General features: G+C 41.9%; 1 protein-coding gene across 5 annotated transcripts in view; it reads right to left on the bottom strand.

Moving 5' to 3' along the window:
* PLCH2 (phospholipase C eta 2) overlaps positions 1–19,278 on the bottom strand; it is a 78,553-nt gene that overhangs the window by 11,122 nt on the left and 48,153 nt on the right. For all 5 annotated transcript variants that reach the window (XM_085558797.1, XM_085558798.1, XM_085558799.1 and 2 more), the window contains 19 exons: positions 18,746–18,892; positions 17,681–17,924; positions 17,032–17,161; positions 15,868–16,038; positions 13,978–14,071; positions 10,615–10,818; positions 9,438–9,558; positions 8,017–8,188; positions 7,652–7,759; positions 6,326–6,484; positions 5,507–5,599; positions 4,946–5,046; positions 4,516–4,613; positions 4,023–4,205; positions 3,152–3,259; positions 2,852–2,976; positions 2,383–2,467; positions 1,735–1,881; positions 753–832 (listed from right to left, as the gene is read on the bottom strand). In XM_085558797.1, coding sequence (XP_085414923.1) covers positions 753–832; positions 1,735–1,881; positions 2,383–2,467; positions 2,852–2,976; positions 3,152–3,259; positions 4,023–4,205; positions 4,516–4,613; positions 4,946–5,046; positions 5,507–5,599; positions 6,326–6,484; positions 7,652–7,759; positions 8,017–8,188; positions 9,438–9,558; positions 10,615–10,818; positions 13,978–14,071; positions 15,868–16,038; positions 17,032–17,161; positions 17,681–17,924; positions 18,746–18,892 — 2,570 coding nt within the window. The remainder of the gene's footprint in view (positions 1–752; positions 833–1,734; positions 1,882–2,382; positions 2,468–2,851; positions 2,977–3,151; positions 3,260–4,022; positions 4,206–4,515; positions 4,614–4,945; positions 5,047–5,506; positions 5,600–6,325; positions 6,485–7,651; positions 7,760–8,016; positions 8,189–9,437; positions 9,559–10,614; positions 10,819–13,977; positions 14,072–15,867; positions 16,039–17,031; positions 17,162–17,680; positions 17,925–18,745; positions 18,893–19,278) is intronic.

Below are 19,278 nucleotides of genomic sequence, written 5' to 3'. Positions count from 1 at the left end.
AGAGAAGTTTTCTCTCCTCCTGCTGTCCCAACGCTGATATTGCATCTCACTGCTGCAGGACAAACTGGGATCCTGCAAGGTGCTTTAATTTCACTGGCATTGACAGCACAGATCAGAGCACTGAGAGGACAGGAGCTGTCTCCTTTTTATCTGGCCTAGAACAAGACTGAAATTAAGGCTTTACTTTCGTGGAAATTGAGATGTGGCACACTGAGAGTTGCTTATTTCCTGCATGTGAAGCAGTCACACCCTTAATAACACACAAGGAGTGTAAATATATCCAGCTGTTACTAGCATCACCTTTCCTCTGCATTTTAAGAGTAATTATGGTAAAAAAATCCAAAGCAAATAAGCTTGTAGAACTTCATTAAATTTAAAATGCTAAAACATCAGGCAGAGTCTTTAAAGCATCAGCTTTGCAGGGAACAAGTGCTCAGGGTTAAGGTGTGTAAACTTTGGTTCACTCACAATCACATTATTTGTATAAATGTGCATGCTGCAAGGAAATAACCTTCCCCTATGGCTTCCTCAAAAAGGTACTGCAAGAATCTCTTTTATAACTATCCCTATGGTTTGCCTTTATCTCCATGGATATTCAGAAAGATCTCAGGCTGCCATGACAAGCACAGACATCAATTTTACTCTAAGTGAACACAAAAGTCAGCCTGGACCTTCACCCACTGAGCTTTCCTGGTGTGATACAAGATCCTGGCAGATCCTGTGAGGGTGCTGCACACCACAGAGACACTCACCTTACCACAGATGTCATTTATAGCCACATGCACGAAGATGGAAGCCTCTTCTATGCCTTCCAGGTACACGTGTCTGTAACCTGAAACAGAGGGAGCAGAGCTGGCACAGGGCTGGGACAGGTCACAGGAGGAGCAGCTGGGGACTCTCCTTTTGTGAGCAGCAGAAGAGATCAAGCAGGTTTCTCCCAGCTCCTCCTCACAGTGAGGATCCAGGCTTGAGCATCACCTTGCCACACTCAGGTTTACCTGAGCCACACCACCTGCAAACTTCACCCCCATTTTTTGTCATGATTTCATTAAACAGCCCTGTCCTGTTTCATCCAGGGTCTGTTATTGCTGTTGTGAAGCCATGATTTAAACTCGACCACATTCTCTCCTATGGATTTTCAATCCATTATTAAAACTGCAAAACTTTCATCGAAGGTCAGTTTAGTGAGACTGGATGTTTTTTTAATCTTTAAGACAAACTTTTTTCTTTATTTTGAAAGGAAAGAAAAATATACACACAAGAACTTTTAATGTGAAAGAAGACTGAACTGAAAACAGAAAGAGGAAACTGTCAGAAAATGGCATTTAATGGCCTGATTCCCATCATTAGAATAGGTAACTTGCTGTTCTGTGTTAAACTACTACTCATAGTCATAAAACCAAGAAAAACCCTAGAGTTTTTTCAAAAACTGGTGTAAAGAAAGAGAGGAAAAAGCACTAAAGGAGTAAAGATTCTGTATAGAAGCCTGCCAAGCCCTCAGTATTTACCCACTCTGCTTGACAGTCCTACCCATTTTTTCAAAATCTAGTCCCAAAAGTCTGGAGTCAATTGATCTAATCTTCATCACCATATCAGTCAGGAGCTGACTAATGCAGAGAACTTAGGGCCCAAACTCTTGTTCTAACTAGAAATTTCTGCAACGGATACATTCATTTTCATTTTTCACAGGAAAAAATCCCAGCCCAAGAATTTGGGAGGTCCCCTTTCTCTTACCTGGCATCATGCTGCTGAAGGCGATTGTCCTCTGCCCGATGAAATCCCTCCCGATGGGGTCGTGGTCCCACACCAGGAACCGGATCAGGGCAATCTCTGGCATGTGCACTGTGAACACCAGGGTCTCCTCCCACATGGGGTTAAAACCTTCCAAAAGGGGGAATCAGCCTTTAGGTGTCTCATTCACAACAAACAAGAAGTCTGCCTGCACAAGGAATGCCTAAGCTGTGGTGTCACTCTGGTTTTTTGTGACAGAATGATTGTTGTTCTTGGAAAATTTAGCATTCCCACAAGGAGCAGCACAAGGATTTGTAAGGGACAGAGTTGGGTCTTACCTAAATTTGGCCCTGCTTCCAGCAGGGGTTTGGCCAACATGCCTTTTGACCACAGCAAGCTCAAAATATCCTTCTCCCACACACAATGAGAAAACAAATGTTTTGTTTCATATCAAGACCTTCAGCATATTCATACCAACTCAGTCAAACAAGTCAAAATCCAAGTCTAATTAACATTAAAATGCTGTAATCCAATTTTCAGTGCTTTGTCATAATAGGCACTAAATCTTATCTACTCCTATTTTTATGAAAAAAACCTGCCTGAAAGAGGATGTTTCAGCCATAAAAAAAAATAAATCCCAGATAACCTTACCATTATCATCAACGACTCTGGTTTGTTCTTTGAAACAATCAACAGGTAAGCCTATAACTTCTACTTCAACAAATGGATCTATGATCTGAAAAACAAAAAGCAACAAATATTAAAAAGGAAGAGTTACAAAGATGAAACACAAGCAAATGGCTTTTACAATATGGGCACTGCACATGAATGTCTGGGTAATTATTGGTCCTGAGCCTTACGGAGTGGATTATTAAATTGATAAGATCTCTCTCCATTTTTTACTTCTCCTGTTGGCAATTGAGGAAAACCATCAAACCATAGCTGTGATGCTTAAAAGTGAAGAAAACCACCTGATTATGTAGGATGTTCATGACCTTATTTATTCATGGTCTGTATCTCTTGACAAGTAACTGCAGGGTGTGAAATCCTCATCCTTAGCCCAGCCAGTATGGAAATAAACCTTCTGCATCACAAAATAGCAATCACAGCTGTCCCATACCTCTCCTCTGTCTCCCAGCATGGAATCACGTGGTTTGGGGAGTTGTTGACCACTGATAATTCTTAGAACCAGCTGTTTCTTCAATTGACCAGGCAGTGGGTCTTCAGAATTTGGGTTAAAGACACCTGTAAGAATGAAAGGTCCCATAATGTGAAAGTGCAGCACAATTTTAATTACAGATACCTTCTGGCTCTTTTGCTTCTGGCATCAGAAGTGTATCTTTACACAAACTGTAACAAGGCCTCACGCTCAATCGTGTGCTGCAATCAGTGTTCCACTGGTTTTGCTGGTTTTCCTTACCTTGACACATGCAGTTTGGTTTGAGGACATAGCCACAGTTCCCATTGGCACTGAATTTGGCCCGGTTCAGTTGCAGCATTCTCCCCTCTGATTGGTAGTTTAGTGCAACTATCAAAAAGAAATAAATAAGATTCAAATTTTACTTCTTAGATTAAAAAAAAAAAAAATCAGATATATTATGGAAAATTATTCTCTTATATTACAGCTTCAGCGAGAGAAGCTCTCCAGAAGAGCTGAACTCTGAAGCCCTCTTGCATTTGAGAAGTTCATTTATTTCCGTTTACCAGAGAACTCCTTGCATATAAGACAAGGCAATCAATCCAGGGACAGTGACAAGGAGGACTCAATGGTCAGCAAAGCTGGATAAGCAGAGAACTCTGGGTGTCCTAAGGGGTGATTCCAGCACTCCTATTCAAACATCCTGTCAGATTAAGCTCTTTTCTCACCCAGAGATGGGCAACTGAGAGGTGTTTTAAAAACTTTTATTCTATTTTTAGTCTCATGTGAAGGGTGAGACAATACAGATGTTATGCTTCATGCCATCACAATCAGAAGCCAACTATTTCCTAATTACAATACATTATAAATGTTTCTTGGCCTATCAGCTTTTGTTACACTATGTTGTAAATGTTTTAAAGCAATCATCTAAAATTACCCCTCGTAAGTCTTATTACAATGCATCTTTCATAGTTCTATTTCTCTAAAATATCTAGTCTTATTTATAAGGCTATCTTTTGAAACTTGTTTCTGGTTCAATTTCTCTCTTAAAAATGTGTATCCTATTCTATGGATAGAATTCTCTACAAATCCATTTCCCACAACATCCCACCCAAAACAGAACAAAAAATAAAGAGGTTTCCTTTCAGCTCACCAAGTTGGCAGCCAGCATTCCAGAAGGGCTGGGGGTTGTAGTTGCTGGAGTCCACTCTGTAGGAGGAGGGGTAGATGCGGGACAGCTGGTGCTGGTTGAAACGCAGGTACTGGGCTGGCTTCTGCTGCAGGATCTGGTGGGCTTTGGTTTCACTGAAAGATGAAACCTGCCAGCTGGAAGAGACTGCAGAGGAGATTAGAGGTAATCTCCTTATTCATTTATTTATTATCTAGATAAAGCTTTCAAAAGTACATAGCATTAGTTCCTTTTAGCTATCAAGCATCATTTCAGTGAGTGCCACTCAGAGGGAATTCTGTTTTCCTTAAATTACAGCAGACACTGTGCTTATTGGAGCAGTTATAGTTGGGTAAGTGAATATGATGATGATCTGAATCTTCATTATGAAGTCTTCTTTTAATAAAAAGACAAGAACATAAACCTTTCAATTTCTTTGTGTAGCAATTATTTTCACCAAAATTTTAGTTCAACTTACTTTCAGTTTCAACATCATGGATGCCAACTGACTTTGTGTATTTCACCAGGTCAGACAGGGCCCTGGACAGCTTCATTGTCTTCTTCTGTCGGCTTACCCTAGAAAGGTAAATTAACAAAACAAATTAACTTCCCACCAATTAAGGAATAAATGTTATCTTTCATATTTAAAAATAAATCAGGAAAAGAAATGTATGAGACAGTAAGAGCTCAAAATGCATAAAAGGTCCACTGTGCTTTGCAATTAATCCAAAGAGCACCAAGAGATCATTCTGGTGGTTTTGTGGCAGACATTGCATCTCCCCACATTCCTGTCACGTGCCTGCAGCCACCAACAAACATCTGGCATCTAGACCAGAAGAAAACCTATTTAGTGGGGGCATTTATGCAGGCATATTTTAGCAACAAACTTGTCCAATCATTTAACAAACCTGCTGTAATGTACAGAGCTCCGGGCTAAATTCCCTTGAGAATCTGAATCGTCTTCCCCCTCTTCCAGACTTGATGCCTTTTTCAATTTGCTTCCTTTTTTCTGTGCCAGAAGGAAATAAAACCATAATATCATAACTGTGTGATCAAAGTTTGAGCAGCTGGCTACAATTCTGCTTTGTTATGCCAATGAGTGTGTTACTTAGAGAAAATGGAAAATGACAGCTTTCGTAACACTCAGCTCTGCAGCAAAATTTGCACATGGGGAAAACTCAGCCCAAGGTCTGAGCCTTGTTACAAAGGAAGCAAAAATCCTCAGATAAAAGGTGTAAATTAATTTTTGTGGTTCTCAGATCTTGGATGCCTTCAGACCTTCATGTAGATTGAATCTGTGTTGTTATGCACAATGATAAGCAGCTCCCCAGCCTGTCTGTTCATTGAACAGCCTCAGAGTGAGGTGCTGCAGATGCTGCAGTTATGAAATTCCTCTCCACTGCTACAAAAATAAAAATCCCTCCAAGAATCCAGGATCTGGTGCAGACCTCACCTTGCCAGGGGCTTACCTTGCGTTTGGAGAAGCTGCCCATGAGTGACCTGCTGTGCCTTTTGCTGGCACTGAAATCTTCCCCGGATTCTGCATCATCCTCAAGTTTACTCTGAAGCAACCAAAGAGAGAAGAACACAGGAGCTCAGACAGAGTGCTCAGACAGTCTCTGGATATCAGCACAAACAGGAGGGGATTTTAGCACTGACTATTCTGGGTGACACCTCTGCTAAAGGGTTTGTCAAGCCTTGGCCTTGTAGTGGCTCTCACAAGAACTCTGATACATCATGTAAAGCATTGGGTTTAAAATACATCCAAAATTCACCCCACAGGATGTTTTGGGAAGCTGATTTTTAGTTCTCATCTCTAGTTTAGTTTTAATCCCTGTTTATTACACCTGCTTATTGTTGGCAGATCTCCACTGTTTTTCGTTTGCGTGGAACAATCTTCCCAAACTTTTTGTGGCTTATTACAAAGCCTAAAATAAAAATGCCTCAACTTTGTGAAGTGCAGTCTGTAGGCTGAGTGCATTTTTATAGATTAGAGTTAATATAAAATTGAAATTTACTGAAAACGCATAGAACATGAAAAACTGAGGAACAAAAAGAGCCCAACATTCATAAGCAGTTTTTATAATGGAAAATCAAATTCTTTGTGTTGAAAAGTCATTTCATGCTCCAGTTGCTGTGTAAGCAAGATAAATAGTTTGTGTATCTGACAGGGATGTTCACCTGGCGTCATCATTAACTGCATGAATTCAGCTACGAAGCTGAAGTCTATAATATAAGAAATATTTAGTAAACTATTGAAACACAAGTGCAATGAAACACAAATTCACCTTCTTACTATCAGACTTCAGCCCAGCCTTTCCTGAGGATGGTAGAGTGGAAACTGTAAAATTGTTTGGATCTTCACAGTCACGGATTTTGGATTCTTTTATCAGTGAGTCAAGTTTTTTCTTTGCTATATTCTCCACTCTTTTCCTGTTAGCAGATGCCTGCAAACAAAACATTAAATCATTAAACAAGGCAGTGATGAAAAAAGCATCATGTGAGTCCCATGCCATGTCCAGGCTGAATCTGCAGCTGCAATAGGTGCAAGATGTATTGGGTGGAATGGATGGGAGATGCTTTAGAATCCTCTTTTCAGCAGATTAAAGGCAAAATGCAAGAGAACTCCTGTTCCCTGCTCTGTGTGACCATGGCCAATGTGGGGAAGTGAGGAAATAAAACTAAAAATAAAAATAAAGAGTTTTCTTTTTCACTCAGGTCTTTTAAGGGGTGACAGATTGTATTCTCTCAGTAGGCCTCAAGAATTCCCAGTTATATTTGTCCTGAAACAAGCTCTGATTTTCTGAACTCTTCAAAATTTCATTTTGGAAAGCAAACCAGGTGTAGCAATTCTCAGATTTAAAGCATCAGTAAATCTCAGCAAAGTGAACTGTTAATAACAAAGATGGTGCTGTAAAATATTCAAAAGTGATATCCTAACATGTAATAACTTCCAAAAAGCAAAGAAGTTATTTTTCTCCTTTGGTAGTCTTATTCACAAAGAAGTTTCTCTTTTAGATGAAAAGATTGATAATACAAAATGAGGAAATAGCCTGAGGGAGAGAGGACTGAGAATGCAAACTCTCTCCAAGGCAATCTGGTTTATGTCATTAAATGGTTTTGCTGTGTTTTGTTTTGTTTCTGCAAGGTGTAGTGGAACTTGCCAGAAGATTAAAGTGACATAAAATAGAACTTTTTAAAAAGGATGAAGAAATAAGGGATTTTCAGATTGAAGCCAGCAGAGATTTTTCTTACAGTAAAAATCAACCAAGCTCAGCATTCAGCTAAGCAAAGTGATGCTCTGTAAAAATGACCACAATTTGATGTAAATATATTTTCTCTTTTATTTTTTTGTATTTTAGGGGAAGCACACTGTGATGCACTGAAGAATCATGAGATATTATTCTTTAATATTCTAAACTTGAAACATAACCCCTAGAACAGGTGCTCTTCCTGTGCACTTTCGTCAATCTGCCCCCATGAAGGTTTAGAACCTGAACCACTTGTGATGAACCCCAGAGACCAGACCACACCCACAATCCAGAGAACTCCTACAAGCTTTCCTCTCACTGGGATGGGAAGCCTTGACAGACATTTACATTCACCTCACTTACATCTCCGTTCATTAGTTTACAGTCATCATCAATCTCATCAGCACTGTCCTCATCAGAAACTTCTCCTTCCTCTGCATCATCACTGATGTTGGCTGGAAGTTTCTTGCCCTAGAAGAAAAATTTATTACAGAGGCGGGGGAGCTCTTGCTAGAACATAGTCTAAAAAACAAAAATAAAAATTATTCAATGTATGTTCTTTCCAGGCTGTTACTGACTGAGAAGATATTTGTTCTGAGCCTTAAGTAGCAGTTTCCTAAAGTCTGCTTTTTGTGAAATGATTTAGGTTAGGGTACAGTGATAACCAGGCAGAAATCATCATCATCACAAACAAGAGGAAGGAAAGCACACATCAAGCAGGAGTTTACCTTAACCAGGATCTTCCCTTTAAGACTTGCTGGTGAAGGGAGCTTTGTGGAGTCATCGTTGTGCACAGAAGACAGATCCAGTTTGTCTCCCAGGATTTCTGTAAGATACTGAGCCATCTTCTTCTGCTGCACAATGCTGCAGTGGTTCTCAATTGACAGGATCACAGGGTACCTGCAGAGACCAGAAAGCATCAGCTGCAAATTTGGCTATTACAGCATGAAGGCTTTTCCCACTAACAACAGAGCAGTGTCACACAGATAAACCTGCAGACAAAGCCTCTTCTACAAAGACAGCAAGTGTTTCTAGTTTTAGTTTTACTCTTCTCATTTACTGTTGATTACCCAGGCCAATGCCAAGGAACAACCATGCTTGGTTGAAGATTAGACTTGTGGAACATCTACTCCAGTGTGGTCAGTGCCATGTAAAACTACACTGAAGATGGATTTCTCTTTAGAGATTATGCTTTTTTAAGATCAGCACAACAGCCAGTCTGTAAAGGAGTTTTGCAGAATTGAACTATCAGGGATTCACTAATTAAAAATCAATTATTTCTATCCTGACATCTGGCCTTCATTAGCTCCTGATCAGGAAAAATAAGGATTTGAGCCACAGCAGGACCAAACTTTCCCAGTTGATGATGTGGTCCCAGTTAGCCTTTTTGCAAAGGTTAAAGAAACAGAACCATTTCAGAAGCACTGCCTTTGATTTGTTTACCATTACTTCAGGCAAACTGCAAAAAACCTCAGGCTCACAAGAAGTTTACCTGGTCTGAAAATTTAGTGCAAGTTTAGCTCTATTTGTAAAGGCAGATGGGCTGCTTTGGGGGAGCTATTGGAAAAATTTTACAGCAATAAAGTAATTTCTATTAAAAAAAAACCCCAAAGGTTGGCACACACATTTTAACTGTGTGGAGGAGGACAACAGTAACTGCCAAGGTATATGAAACTTCCCATGAATAGTACTGATTTTCTGAGCAATGTACCTGGAGGGAAAATAACCTCTTTCTGATGAACACTCTGCTTTGTCCACAATCAGGTCACTGCCTCTTTGAATTCTTTATTCTCTGACTTGTTTCCTATCCCTGGAGCACCCAGGTGTAGCCTTGGCAGCACCAGAGTGCACATCCAGAGAGACAAAGTGGTTCAACTGTCAGCCCTTCACTAAAAACATTCACTGGCAAAACCTGTTGTTCCTCAGGTGTTGTACAAGCTCAATAAAGCCAGCTCCACACCTCTGTGCAGAATGTCCCTACTCAGCTTTGCCTTGGTGTTTCTTTCTGAAGGATCTGAAGGATTTCTCCTCAGAAAACAACTCCAAATTCTGTCTGGAATTCTGGAATGGGTCAGGGATGTACAAGGATGCCAGGGAACATTGCCATTCATAGCCCTGACACTCAAAGGTTGGCAGGCTGGATACATACTCATTCTTGATAAAGGCATATTTGTTGATAGTTTCAATCACATCTTTGAAGAGGATTTTGGAAGTCAAGGTGTATCCATGGTGGACAATTGGTTCCCCATCCGGCCCGTCCCAGCAGTCAACTGTAGGACAGAAACAGTGACACCCATCAGAGCAGGAACACCTGGGCCCCTCCCTGTGGGGGACAATAAAACACTGAAATTCCTTTCAGCAGCCCAGCCAGCCATGTCCCCAAAGCAGGACGCAGGTTCATTCCCACCCTGCATCTCCCTCCTCTCTGTGCTGAACATCTTTCCTGGGAAGGAACTTCCTGAACTTGACCTCGTGCTGGGACCAGCTGACTGTTCCCAGGGTTTGAGAAAGCCCCAAGCAAAGATACTCTTTTAAAAAGTGCTGAGGACTTTATCAAAGGGAGAGAGGTGACAGAGCAGAGCATTGCTTTCACTGTGCTCCTGCTGAACCTGAAAAGGAAAGCAGAGACTCTCAGCCAAGCTGCTCACACCACAAGCCAAGCCAAGACCTGCTCATCCCCAGCTTTTTACTGATTTTATTTATACTTGTCTATTATCATATTTCTATGGAATGTTTTACTCCTCTAAAGCACCCAATGGCACATCCACAATCCAACCCAAGCAAACCATATTTGCCTTATGAAAAACTGTGAAAACACTTTGATGGTCAAAATATTAAAGATTATTATGAAAGAGGCAATGTATCAGAAAGGCAGCACAAGAAGGGATTGCACAAAAACGTCTCCTGGTCACTGCAGAGACTGTCATAATTTCACAGAATACTTCCCTGAGCAGAAATAACCACTTTCCTCTTAAGTCTGGCAGGAACTTTGCCATATTTGCCCGTCTGGTTGTCACTCACTTGGCTAGGCAGGAGAAGCACCAGTGCATTCTGCCCAACATCAGCATCCTCTCTACAACAGGAGTTTCACAGTTTTTTTCCTCACTACCAACAACACCACTCCTCAAATGTCTTATTTCCATGCTCAAGAAAATATGTCCATTCTATCACAACATTATTTTGTTGTTCTTTATGAAAGGAAAATGCATTTTCCTAGGCTTTTTCCTCTCCCCAGTTACCATGCCTTCTGCAGAAGTCACAAATCTTTCTTCAGAGAGGAGAAACAAGACTACAGAGCCCACAAACAGCTCCTTTTTGCTCTTTACCTTCCACGCAGCGACAGCCAGACTGTAGCACCCATGCATACATGTCCACCCTGGACTGGGACATCAGCTGATCTCCCATGAGGTAGGTGTTGTGTGAAGAGGTAATGAAATAGTGACTCAGAGGGTAGCTCATGTCCTGGTTCACTTGGTAATGTTCTGGGTTAAATATGTCCCCCGATGGGCTCCGCATGTAATTGGTGAAACCTGTCAACAAGCAACACTGTAAATAATAGAGTTTCATCCTTTTTGTTGCTGTAACCTTCCTAAAAACAGCCTAAAATGCATCCCGACATTCGCAGGCCACTTAAGATAAAGAAATAGCACCACCACACCCAAATCGTCACCATAACCAAGTGCAATTATTGCTTTTCTCATTGCTTTGTATGTTTTCCTGCTCTGCCTTTCCTGTAGAAATATGTCTATTTTGTCCAAACCTCTTAGGCTTACAGCTTGTGTCAAAAGATTCTGCTAGGATCTTGGGTCACAAGGCAGATAAAAGCCTCCAGAGATCTGAAGTTGCTCCTCAGTGAAATCTTGTAAGATATACAGTATTGGGCTGCATAGAGACAGCTTTTGATGGCCTAACAGGAAATACTCTTCTCTCCTCTTTCATTATTTTCCCCAAAAACCCAGAATAATGACAGTACGTATTGGCTTGTACAAGCTACATTCTCTAATTTGGATATGACACCACAAACCTTTGCTTCTGCCTTGTTCAGAAGCAAAGTTTTAGCAAGTTATGATTTTATATTTGTGTGAAATTGCTGCTCTCAGACCTCCAGCAGACATTTGTGCACATATCACAGACACTTTCACAATTCAGACTGACATGAAACACTGTAACTTCCACTTCAAACATCCCCCAAAGGTCTTTCTTTCACCACCAAGGAAAGACTCAAATTCCCATTCACACCCTGGCTTTGCTGACAGTGATGATGCCTTTGGTCAATAGGTTTCTGCATCGAGACTTTTAATTCTCCTGACATTTCCCTCATTCCATAAATAAACCAGTGCCCGTGTAAAAATCCTGCCAAACTTCCAAAGGTCTTAACACATTTTGACTGTGACAAGAGAAAATGTCACCTTTATGATGGTCCTTCTAGGCTGTACATTTGGTATTTGATGAAAATTTTATTAAAGGAAAAGAGCTGATAAACACACAAATAGCAGCCAAAACATTTTGAACAATACACTTGGACACAGTGCCAGGGAATTCAATTCAGCCCAGCTGAATATTGAAGTCTCTTGGAGCACATAGCATGATCAATGAGCAAATCAGTGATAGAGTCAGGGTGAAAACAAAAGATGAACCACGGCAGAGCAGCCACTGTGGAAAATGGATAGAGCACAGAGTGTGTCAGCAAACACACAGCCAAAAACACTGGTGGCAGGTAATCAGTTCTTCCTGCAAACCAATCAGCTGCTGCAAGATTAATTCCACCCAGCACTGGGAGGGCAGCTGCTCCAACAAAATCATTGTTTGCTTTAAGCTCTTGTTGAAATATGATGGCATGGTGGTTGTTATGAGTTCACACCAATTGGTTTTATCAATCCTACAAGGAAGAAAGAGGAAAGAAGGAAGGTGCTGTCGGCAGTGTGTCCCACAGGACTGCAGTGGTCACACTCAGGGAAGGTGCCCTGGCACTGTGTCCCTTTGAGCAGCAGACAAAGGTAAAGGGTTTCTTTAGAGACTGTGAATGAGCCCAAAGTCACAGGCCACTCCAAGGTGCTCCATGACAAAAGCCAGCACAGCTGAGGACAGGCACAGGAATGAATAGGAAAGGACAAAGGACACTGTATTATTATTTCACTACTACTGAGGTGCAGCCAAGCGTGGGCAGGATGCTCTGCCTGGGCTGTACCAGTCTGAGGAATGAACAGGCAGCTTCAGCTTCCATGGCTGCTGCATTTCAGTCCTCAGGGAAGCACTGGACTTGTTTTCTGGGAGACAGGAGACATTTAAAGTCTCAGCTCCACACAGACAAGAGAGGAATAGCTCCTGTGTGTATGTGCACACACATGTTCATACATGATGTACATACAGGCACAGATTTATGATTTTTAAGCAGCTCTTCCTCTTTTATCAGCACCAGCCCAGCAGTGTGCCCCTGCCAGCCCCTCAGTCACTTCTGTTTGGATGTTACCAGAAATGTCCTGCATTAATTAAGGTCTAGATTAGGTCTGTTCTGTTCTGTTGCACTTGCAGCAAGTTACTGGAGGGGTTAAGGTCACAAAGCTTTTTCCAGTTGTCTCCAAAGGACCTCACCTTCTGCTTCCCCCTGATCAGGAGCAGACACCAGCAGAATGTCACCATGCTGGACTCTTTCTCATCCTAACACATAAATTCTCTAATGTTTTAGCATCCATTCTGAGGCAAAGCAATTGTATAGATTTAGTTGTTGTTATTGTTTTTCTCTATGGAAACTTACAGTAGTTTGAAAAGCCTACTCTTACTTTTTTAGGTATGAGGAAGGCAAGATAATGAACTTGCTTATTCATTATTTATGTGACTGCAACTGTCTGTAAAGACCAGAAAATGAAAAGAATGTCATCTGCTCCCTCACTGGCATTAGCATAAGCTTTAAAATAAATTGAAAATTTAGTCTGGAAGTAGAACAGACCTTGACCCATCCTAAGCAACCACCTTACACATTGTACCAGAAACTACCCACTTCTTCCTTCAGGAAACCAAACAACTTCTGTTCTGCCACTTTTCAGGATGACAACACACCCACAGAAATGGACAAGACTGATTTTCTAAACGTCCAAGAACTTTTGAACAGAACCTAATTCCTCAGGAATGCACTCCCTTCTTGGGGTGAATAAGATCTGGCTGAAGATTTACTATTTAGGGGAAAGGACTTACAGTCAGCCCCCAAAATAACAGCTACCAGCCTGGTGGTACAGCACTGATATATTTAGAGAGAAGGCTTCAGCAGCAAAGGTCAGGAAGGCAGGACCAATTTCATCTATCATCCCACTCAGACATTTACTCTGGATCACATCACTCCTCTTATATTAAGATTTAAATGATTTCCAAAAATACCTGCAGGAATGATGCAACTAAATTCAACTGTATTTTCCAAAAGCACAAATAGAGACACCTCCAGTTCCAGATGACTTTCAATGACTGCTGCTTCATCCTGATATGTACCTTTCAAAACTCCTCCAAAGAGATCTGACTTTTTTTAGGTTCCTCGGTAAATGGTAGATATTTAAAAAAAAAAAAGCAAAAAGACTGGAAACATACTCTATACAACATGACAAAATTCTACATCTATATATTCTGCAAGCAGCAGCTATATTCTCCTGAGCATTGAGACAGTTCCCTTTTCCCCACAAAAGCTGCACCAGCCAGCTCACCATCAATTCCCAGGGCTCCCTCCTTCTTGTTCTCCGGGCATGGCTCAAACTTGCTGATGATTTCCAGGCAATGTTCTTTAGTCACATTTGTCATCTGTAAAAGCAGCAAAAATGCAGTGTTAACTATTAATCACAGCTTCTCTGAGCTCTCTCCATCTCCAGTCCGACAACTGGGCAGATTATCCACAGTGGGATTCAGGATTTCCAGTTCCCCAGTGGGATTCTCACTCCTGTCAATCAGTGTCAGGTCAGATCAGAAGGGGATTGCTCTGTGAAAAGTTTCTGTGCTGTTGGCAGCTGCCTGATGACAGAGTTCTGCTTTGTAGGTCAGATCTGTTGTTGGAGCACCCAAACAGAACGAGCTTTGCCACAAACCAATGGGATTTCTTCTCTTGTAGGATTAGAGGATTAGTTTGCATTATCAAAGGGTTTTTTACTTTCAAATAAAACAAGAAAATGGCTCATCTTTATGCAGCAGACAGAAAAATCTGTTAGTAGCAGGGAAACAGAAACAGGACATAACATTCTCAGGAAATCTGCTAACTTCAAGGTTGCTCTGCATTCTCAACTGAAAAAAAAAATACAAAGGGAAATATACGTCTGTAAATGTTGTCATTTATGAAACCAGGGATATTAATGTTGAGCTGTAACATTTTTGACATAATGCAGTGTTTTAGTAACTTAATTTTAACACAATTAATACTCCTGCTATTAACTGTTGATGTATCTGTATTGTCCTGATATTATTTAACATTCCTGTCCTGAGTGGTCCAGCAAATCCTTTCTATTAGATGCTGTACATGAAAACACAGCCCTTGTCATCAGAGTGCAATAAAGTGACCATCAATTTGAGAACACAGAATCTTTGCCTGGGGGAAAATGAAACCACCAGTACATCTGCTACAAGATCAATGCCTTTTCTGGGGGTAATTTAAAACCTAATAAATAAAAGTAAAAGAAGAAGACAAAACCCTCTAACTCTGGATTTGAACATTGACGATACTGGGTTTGAAAGATAAAGCTGTGGAACACCAGGTTTTTCTGGAATGGACTAAAGATGTTTTCCCTGTCCTTGTTGTATGAGAAAGGGTGGCAAGGGAGAGAAGCCCCCCAGGCAGGATTTGGCCACATCAGTAATTAGCTGAGTTGATTTCTGTCCTGTGGTGAGTGCTCATTTTCCCCTCACCATCTGGAGGATCAATTGACCAATGCAATGGAAACACACCCCATTTATCTAAGAAGATAATTGCCAGAGAGGTGGATTTTTTATTCATTCCTTTTATGGACAATGACTGAAAATCATGGACATTTATGACTCACAGGCATGAAGCTTCAGAGGAGAACATGAGATGAAAAGGGCAAAGCTGAGTCAAAGGACTTGTTCCTGCAGCACTGGACTTAAATCACTCAGAAAACATTTCTTAGGTACTACAATGTGTTTCAAAAACTCTCCTATACATTAATCATCCTCTCAACTGCTCTTTGAAAGATAATCTTCCAGTTTACACACTGAGATAGTGTGACAAAGTAATTCAGAGTTTCATCATGGGCTGTGCACTAGGTCATATGCAGAGCCAGGAACACCAGATTTGCTCCAAGGTACTGATTATTGGGAACAAAGAGATGCTGATGGGATTCTTCAAGGGGAACTCATGAAAAAAGAAAGCAATTCTAGAGATTATATTTAGGGGCACATCAAAAGAGCCTACAGGGCAAAAAGGTAGTGAGAGGAAGAAGATTCAAGAAACAGTCCTAGATGAAAATCAAGAGACATCTGTCTCTTTTTCACATGCACAGCATCTAAGTCCCCACCCCTTTTAAAAGGGAAGTCATTCCCAATGGCAAGCAGGAAGGCATGCAGCTGGAATTCTGCTCCTGGCTTGGGCCTACCTTCTGTTCAGTCTCCAAGAAGCGTTTCAGGTCATCTGTGTCCAGGTAATCCTTGTGGTTGCTGTAGGTGAGCATCAGCAGGTACAGATCGCGCCGCGTCGACATCATCTTGTAGAAGGCACAGAACTCCTCAAAGTCCAGCGTGCCCTGGTTGTCATCTGTGTCAGCCTCCTGCAGTACACAGCAATGAAAATCAGAAACCCAACTGCCTGCACCAATTCTAAACAAACAAACCCCTGCATGAGAGTGAAGCACTGGAATTAAACGCAGGTTGAAGCTGCATGATGTGGCTGCTAGAACTGACTGATCTATCAGCCTTGTCACAGGAATCCTCTGCACAGCTTTGAACCTCTCCCATGGATACATCCATGCCAAAAACAACTTTGAAGGTTTAATTGTTCCACAGGGAACCCTGCTGAAGGATTTCTTCTGTCTATGGCAGTCAAGTGAAGCCAAGTTCCCCTCCAACAATACGTGTGTGTCTGGCAGAATTACCCACTCACATCTTCAGAAGATCATTGGAGCCCAAGTCATCTTGAAATTAATTTTATATCCAGGATTTGAGAGGATATCTGTTAAATCCATGCCCATAAACTAATAAGATCTGGAAGAATACTAATTTTGCAAGTAAAGAAAAAATCATCAGGGATTTCACATAAAGGCTTGCTGGTCCCTGCAGGGACTTTGTGATAACAAAAGCTACACATCTCCATTGTTGCTGACTAAATTGGGCCAAGGTCAGCAGAATGCAATGTCAAACAAATAGCTCTCAGCAGTGCAAAAATCTGGCAGATACAGAAGTTTGCATGCTAGGTATTTTATTAGTACCAGCTATCATAGGATATTGGATACTATATTTGTTAGAGAGAACATATTTGGAGGGGGAAACAAGACTGAGTTTCTGATCAAAAAGGTATACCAAAAGAACAATTTTGGTGCTGTGTGTTTTCATGTTATGTAACACCAGAAGGTACCTGGTGTGTTGCCTTTTTCTGTGCATAACAATTTATCTGTGATGTGTTTCTGGAGCTTTTTCCAATTTACCAAATGGACTGTGTAGTATCTCTCAGTAGAGTGGAAACAAACCAGCTGCTGAAATATTTGCTATCACTCCTACTGGATTTCATGTTAAATCCTTGTTTTTCAGGAAAAAAAAATTCTTACCTTAAACATTTGTTTGACTTTCTGTCGGGGTAGGTTCACATTCAGTTTGTGCATGAGCTGGAGCACTTCACTAATACTCAGACTGCCGTCCCCATTTTTATCTGCCTCATCAAATGTCTGCTTCAACCACATTGAACAGGAGTTAAGGAACAGCACAAAATATTGAAGGATGTTACTGAACATCATGGCTATATGATTTTTTTCACATTAGGAAACACTGCAAATGAGACTGGGAATAAAAGGTCAAGCTAATAGCTAACGCTTCTCATGTTAGTTCAGACCTCATGTCAGCTTCTAGACTCGCTGTGTTCAACATGCCACATGTGCTCTGTGGCTATTTGATAAGAAGAAAAGCTTCTGAGTGAATCTCAGTGTTACATCACCAAATTAAATGGATGGTTTTTCACTGGGAGTGAGACTGAAGAATCTATCGTGTGTTTTTCAGTCCACTGCAGACACTCATCAACAAATCTTGCCCAGAACAATCCTCTTCAGGAACTCTGCCTCTGGAAACAGGGAGTACAGTGGGAACTGCTCTGAAACTCTGAGCCTAGTTCTTACTTGTAGCAAAGCAAATACTGTAAGGAATCCTGAGCTTCTGCACAGCTCTCAGTGCTGGGAAAGCTCCCAGGCAGCACAGGAAGGATATTGGTCTCTGGTCCTTTGGCGTTTGGAGAGGCTGTCCTCGTCACTGATGCCTGCCATCAGGTACTTCAGCCCTGTGATCCAGGTCCGTGCCTCCTCGGCGCTGGAGGACACCAGGTCCAGGGACTCCATGTGGTCCCCGTAGTAGATGCTGAAGCAGCAGTTGGGGTCGAAGCTGCCGTCGGCATAGCGCTGGAAGATCTCCGACTGCTTCCCCTCACACACCTCCTGGATGGAGTCGATGGAAACTGCAGGACACAAGTGCAGCTCAGAAATGGCTGTGAGCATGCCCAGAGAAATCCCAGAGAGAGAGCGCCCAAACCTCACTCTGCAAGGCCCCATCTCACACAGGGGCTGCTTCCGACTCATTTACACCACCCTATACCCCTACAACCTGCACAACCTGCAGCAACTTCAGCTTCATAAATTACCCATCATTAAATCATTTACTGTCCTTTAAAGTCAAGTACAACACCGTGGAATCATTTGAACCCTTCAGGGAAATCCCCAGGGCCTTGCCTTGGAAGAAGGGAGAGTTTTCCCCACCGAGGCTAAAGGAGAGGACTTCCCCCATGGTGCTCTGCAGCATTATTGCCAATCGAATGTAGATTGCTTCCTACGTTGGCCAGTTGACCCTGCCCACCCCAGTTATTCATCCCTCATCCTCCCTACAGATGCACAACCCCTGTACCCTCAGGTCTTTGGCCACTGACCCCATTCTTAAATCTGTGCACAACACATGCTCATGTATTTTGTCCCTGATTTGCCTTCAGAGTGGTGGAGTAAACCTTCTCTGGAATTTATCATACAAAAGGCCCATCTGCCTCTCTTGGCTGAGCTAGCCATGGTGAGTGTGGTGTGTGTGGACTTGACTGCTTTCCCTCAATGCTTATCCAAGCAGCTTTTCCACGGGAGATGCTTACTGGGAAATAAGTAACAGCATCCACCATCTAAACCCCACGCTGCTACACAACACCTCTCATTGAGCCAGACCCTTCATTCTCCTTTGTTTACAAGAGGACAAGGCCCCAGGAGGGGTCAGAGGGGAGGTTCTGTGGCTGACACTCACTTTTGGCTTTCTCATTCTTCCGAGAGGGTCTCCAGCGAATGCAGGACCTGTGGTCATCCAAGTAGTAGAAGCGGACCAGCCCCTTGGAGCCACCTCGGAGTTTGATCATCTGGGTGCCCGCCTGCATGGAGCTCATACATCGTTCCACTGAGGAGAGGAATGAAGAGAGAGCAGTGAGCCAGACCTTGCTCCCTTTGGAATTGCCTTTTCAGGAAGAAAACACATCAAGCAGCTGCCAAATGAACAGTTCGAATCAAAGGACAAGGTTTCCTGTAGTGTCTGACTAATATCAAAAAGTCAGAAAGATTCTTGGTGACTGTGGACTTACCTGTAAATGTGAAAGTTTTGATTCCCATATTAATTTATAAGAAATGATCACATGTTGGAACCAGCTCAAGGTATGTACCTTTCTCAAGACCATCTCAAATCTGAGCTCTGACAATATAATGTAAACCTTGTGTGGGACACAGGATGAAATTTCACCTGGAAACTGGAATCCTTGGCCAGCAAGGTCCCACTGCTTCTATGGATTA

The sequence above is a fragment of the Lonchura striata genome, chromosome 21, assembly GCF_050655825.1.
Source record: "Lonchura striata isolate lonStrDom1 chromosome 21, ASM5065582v1, whole genome shotgun sequence".
Classification (NCBI taxonomy): domain Eukaryota; kingdom Metazoa; phylum Chordata; class Aves; order Passeriformes; family Estrildidae; genus Lonchura; species Lonchura striata.
This window is presented reverse-complemented; position numbering and strand designations above follow the sequence as displayed.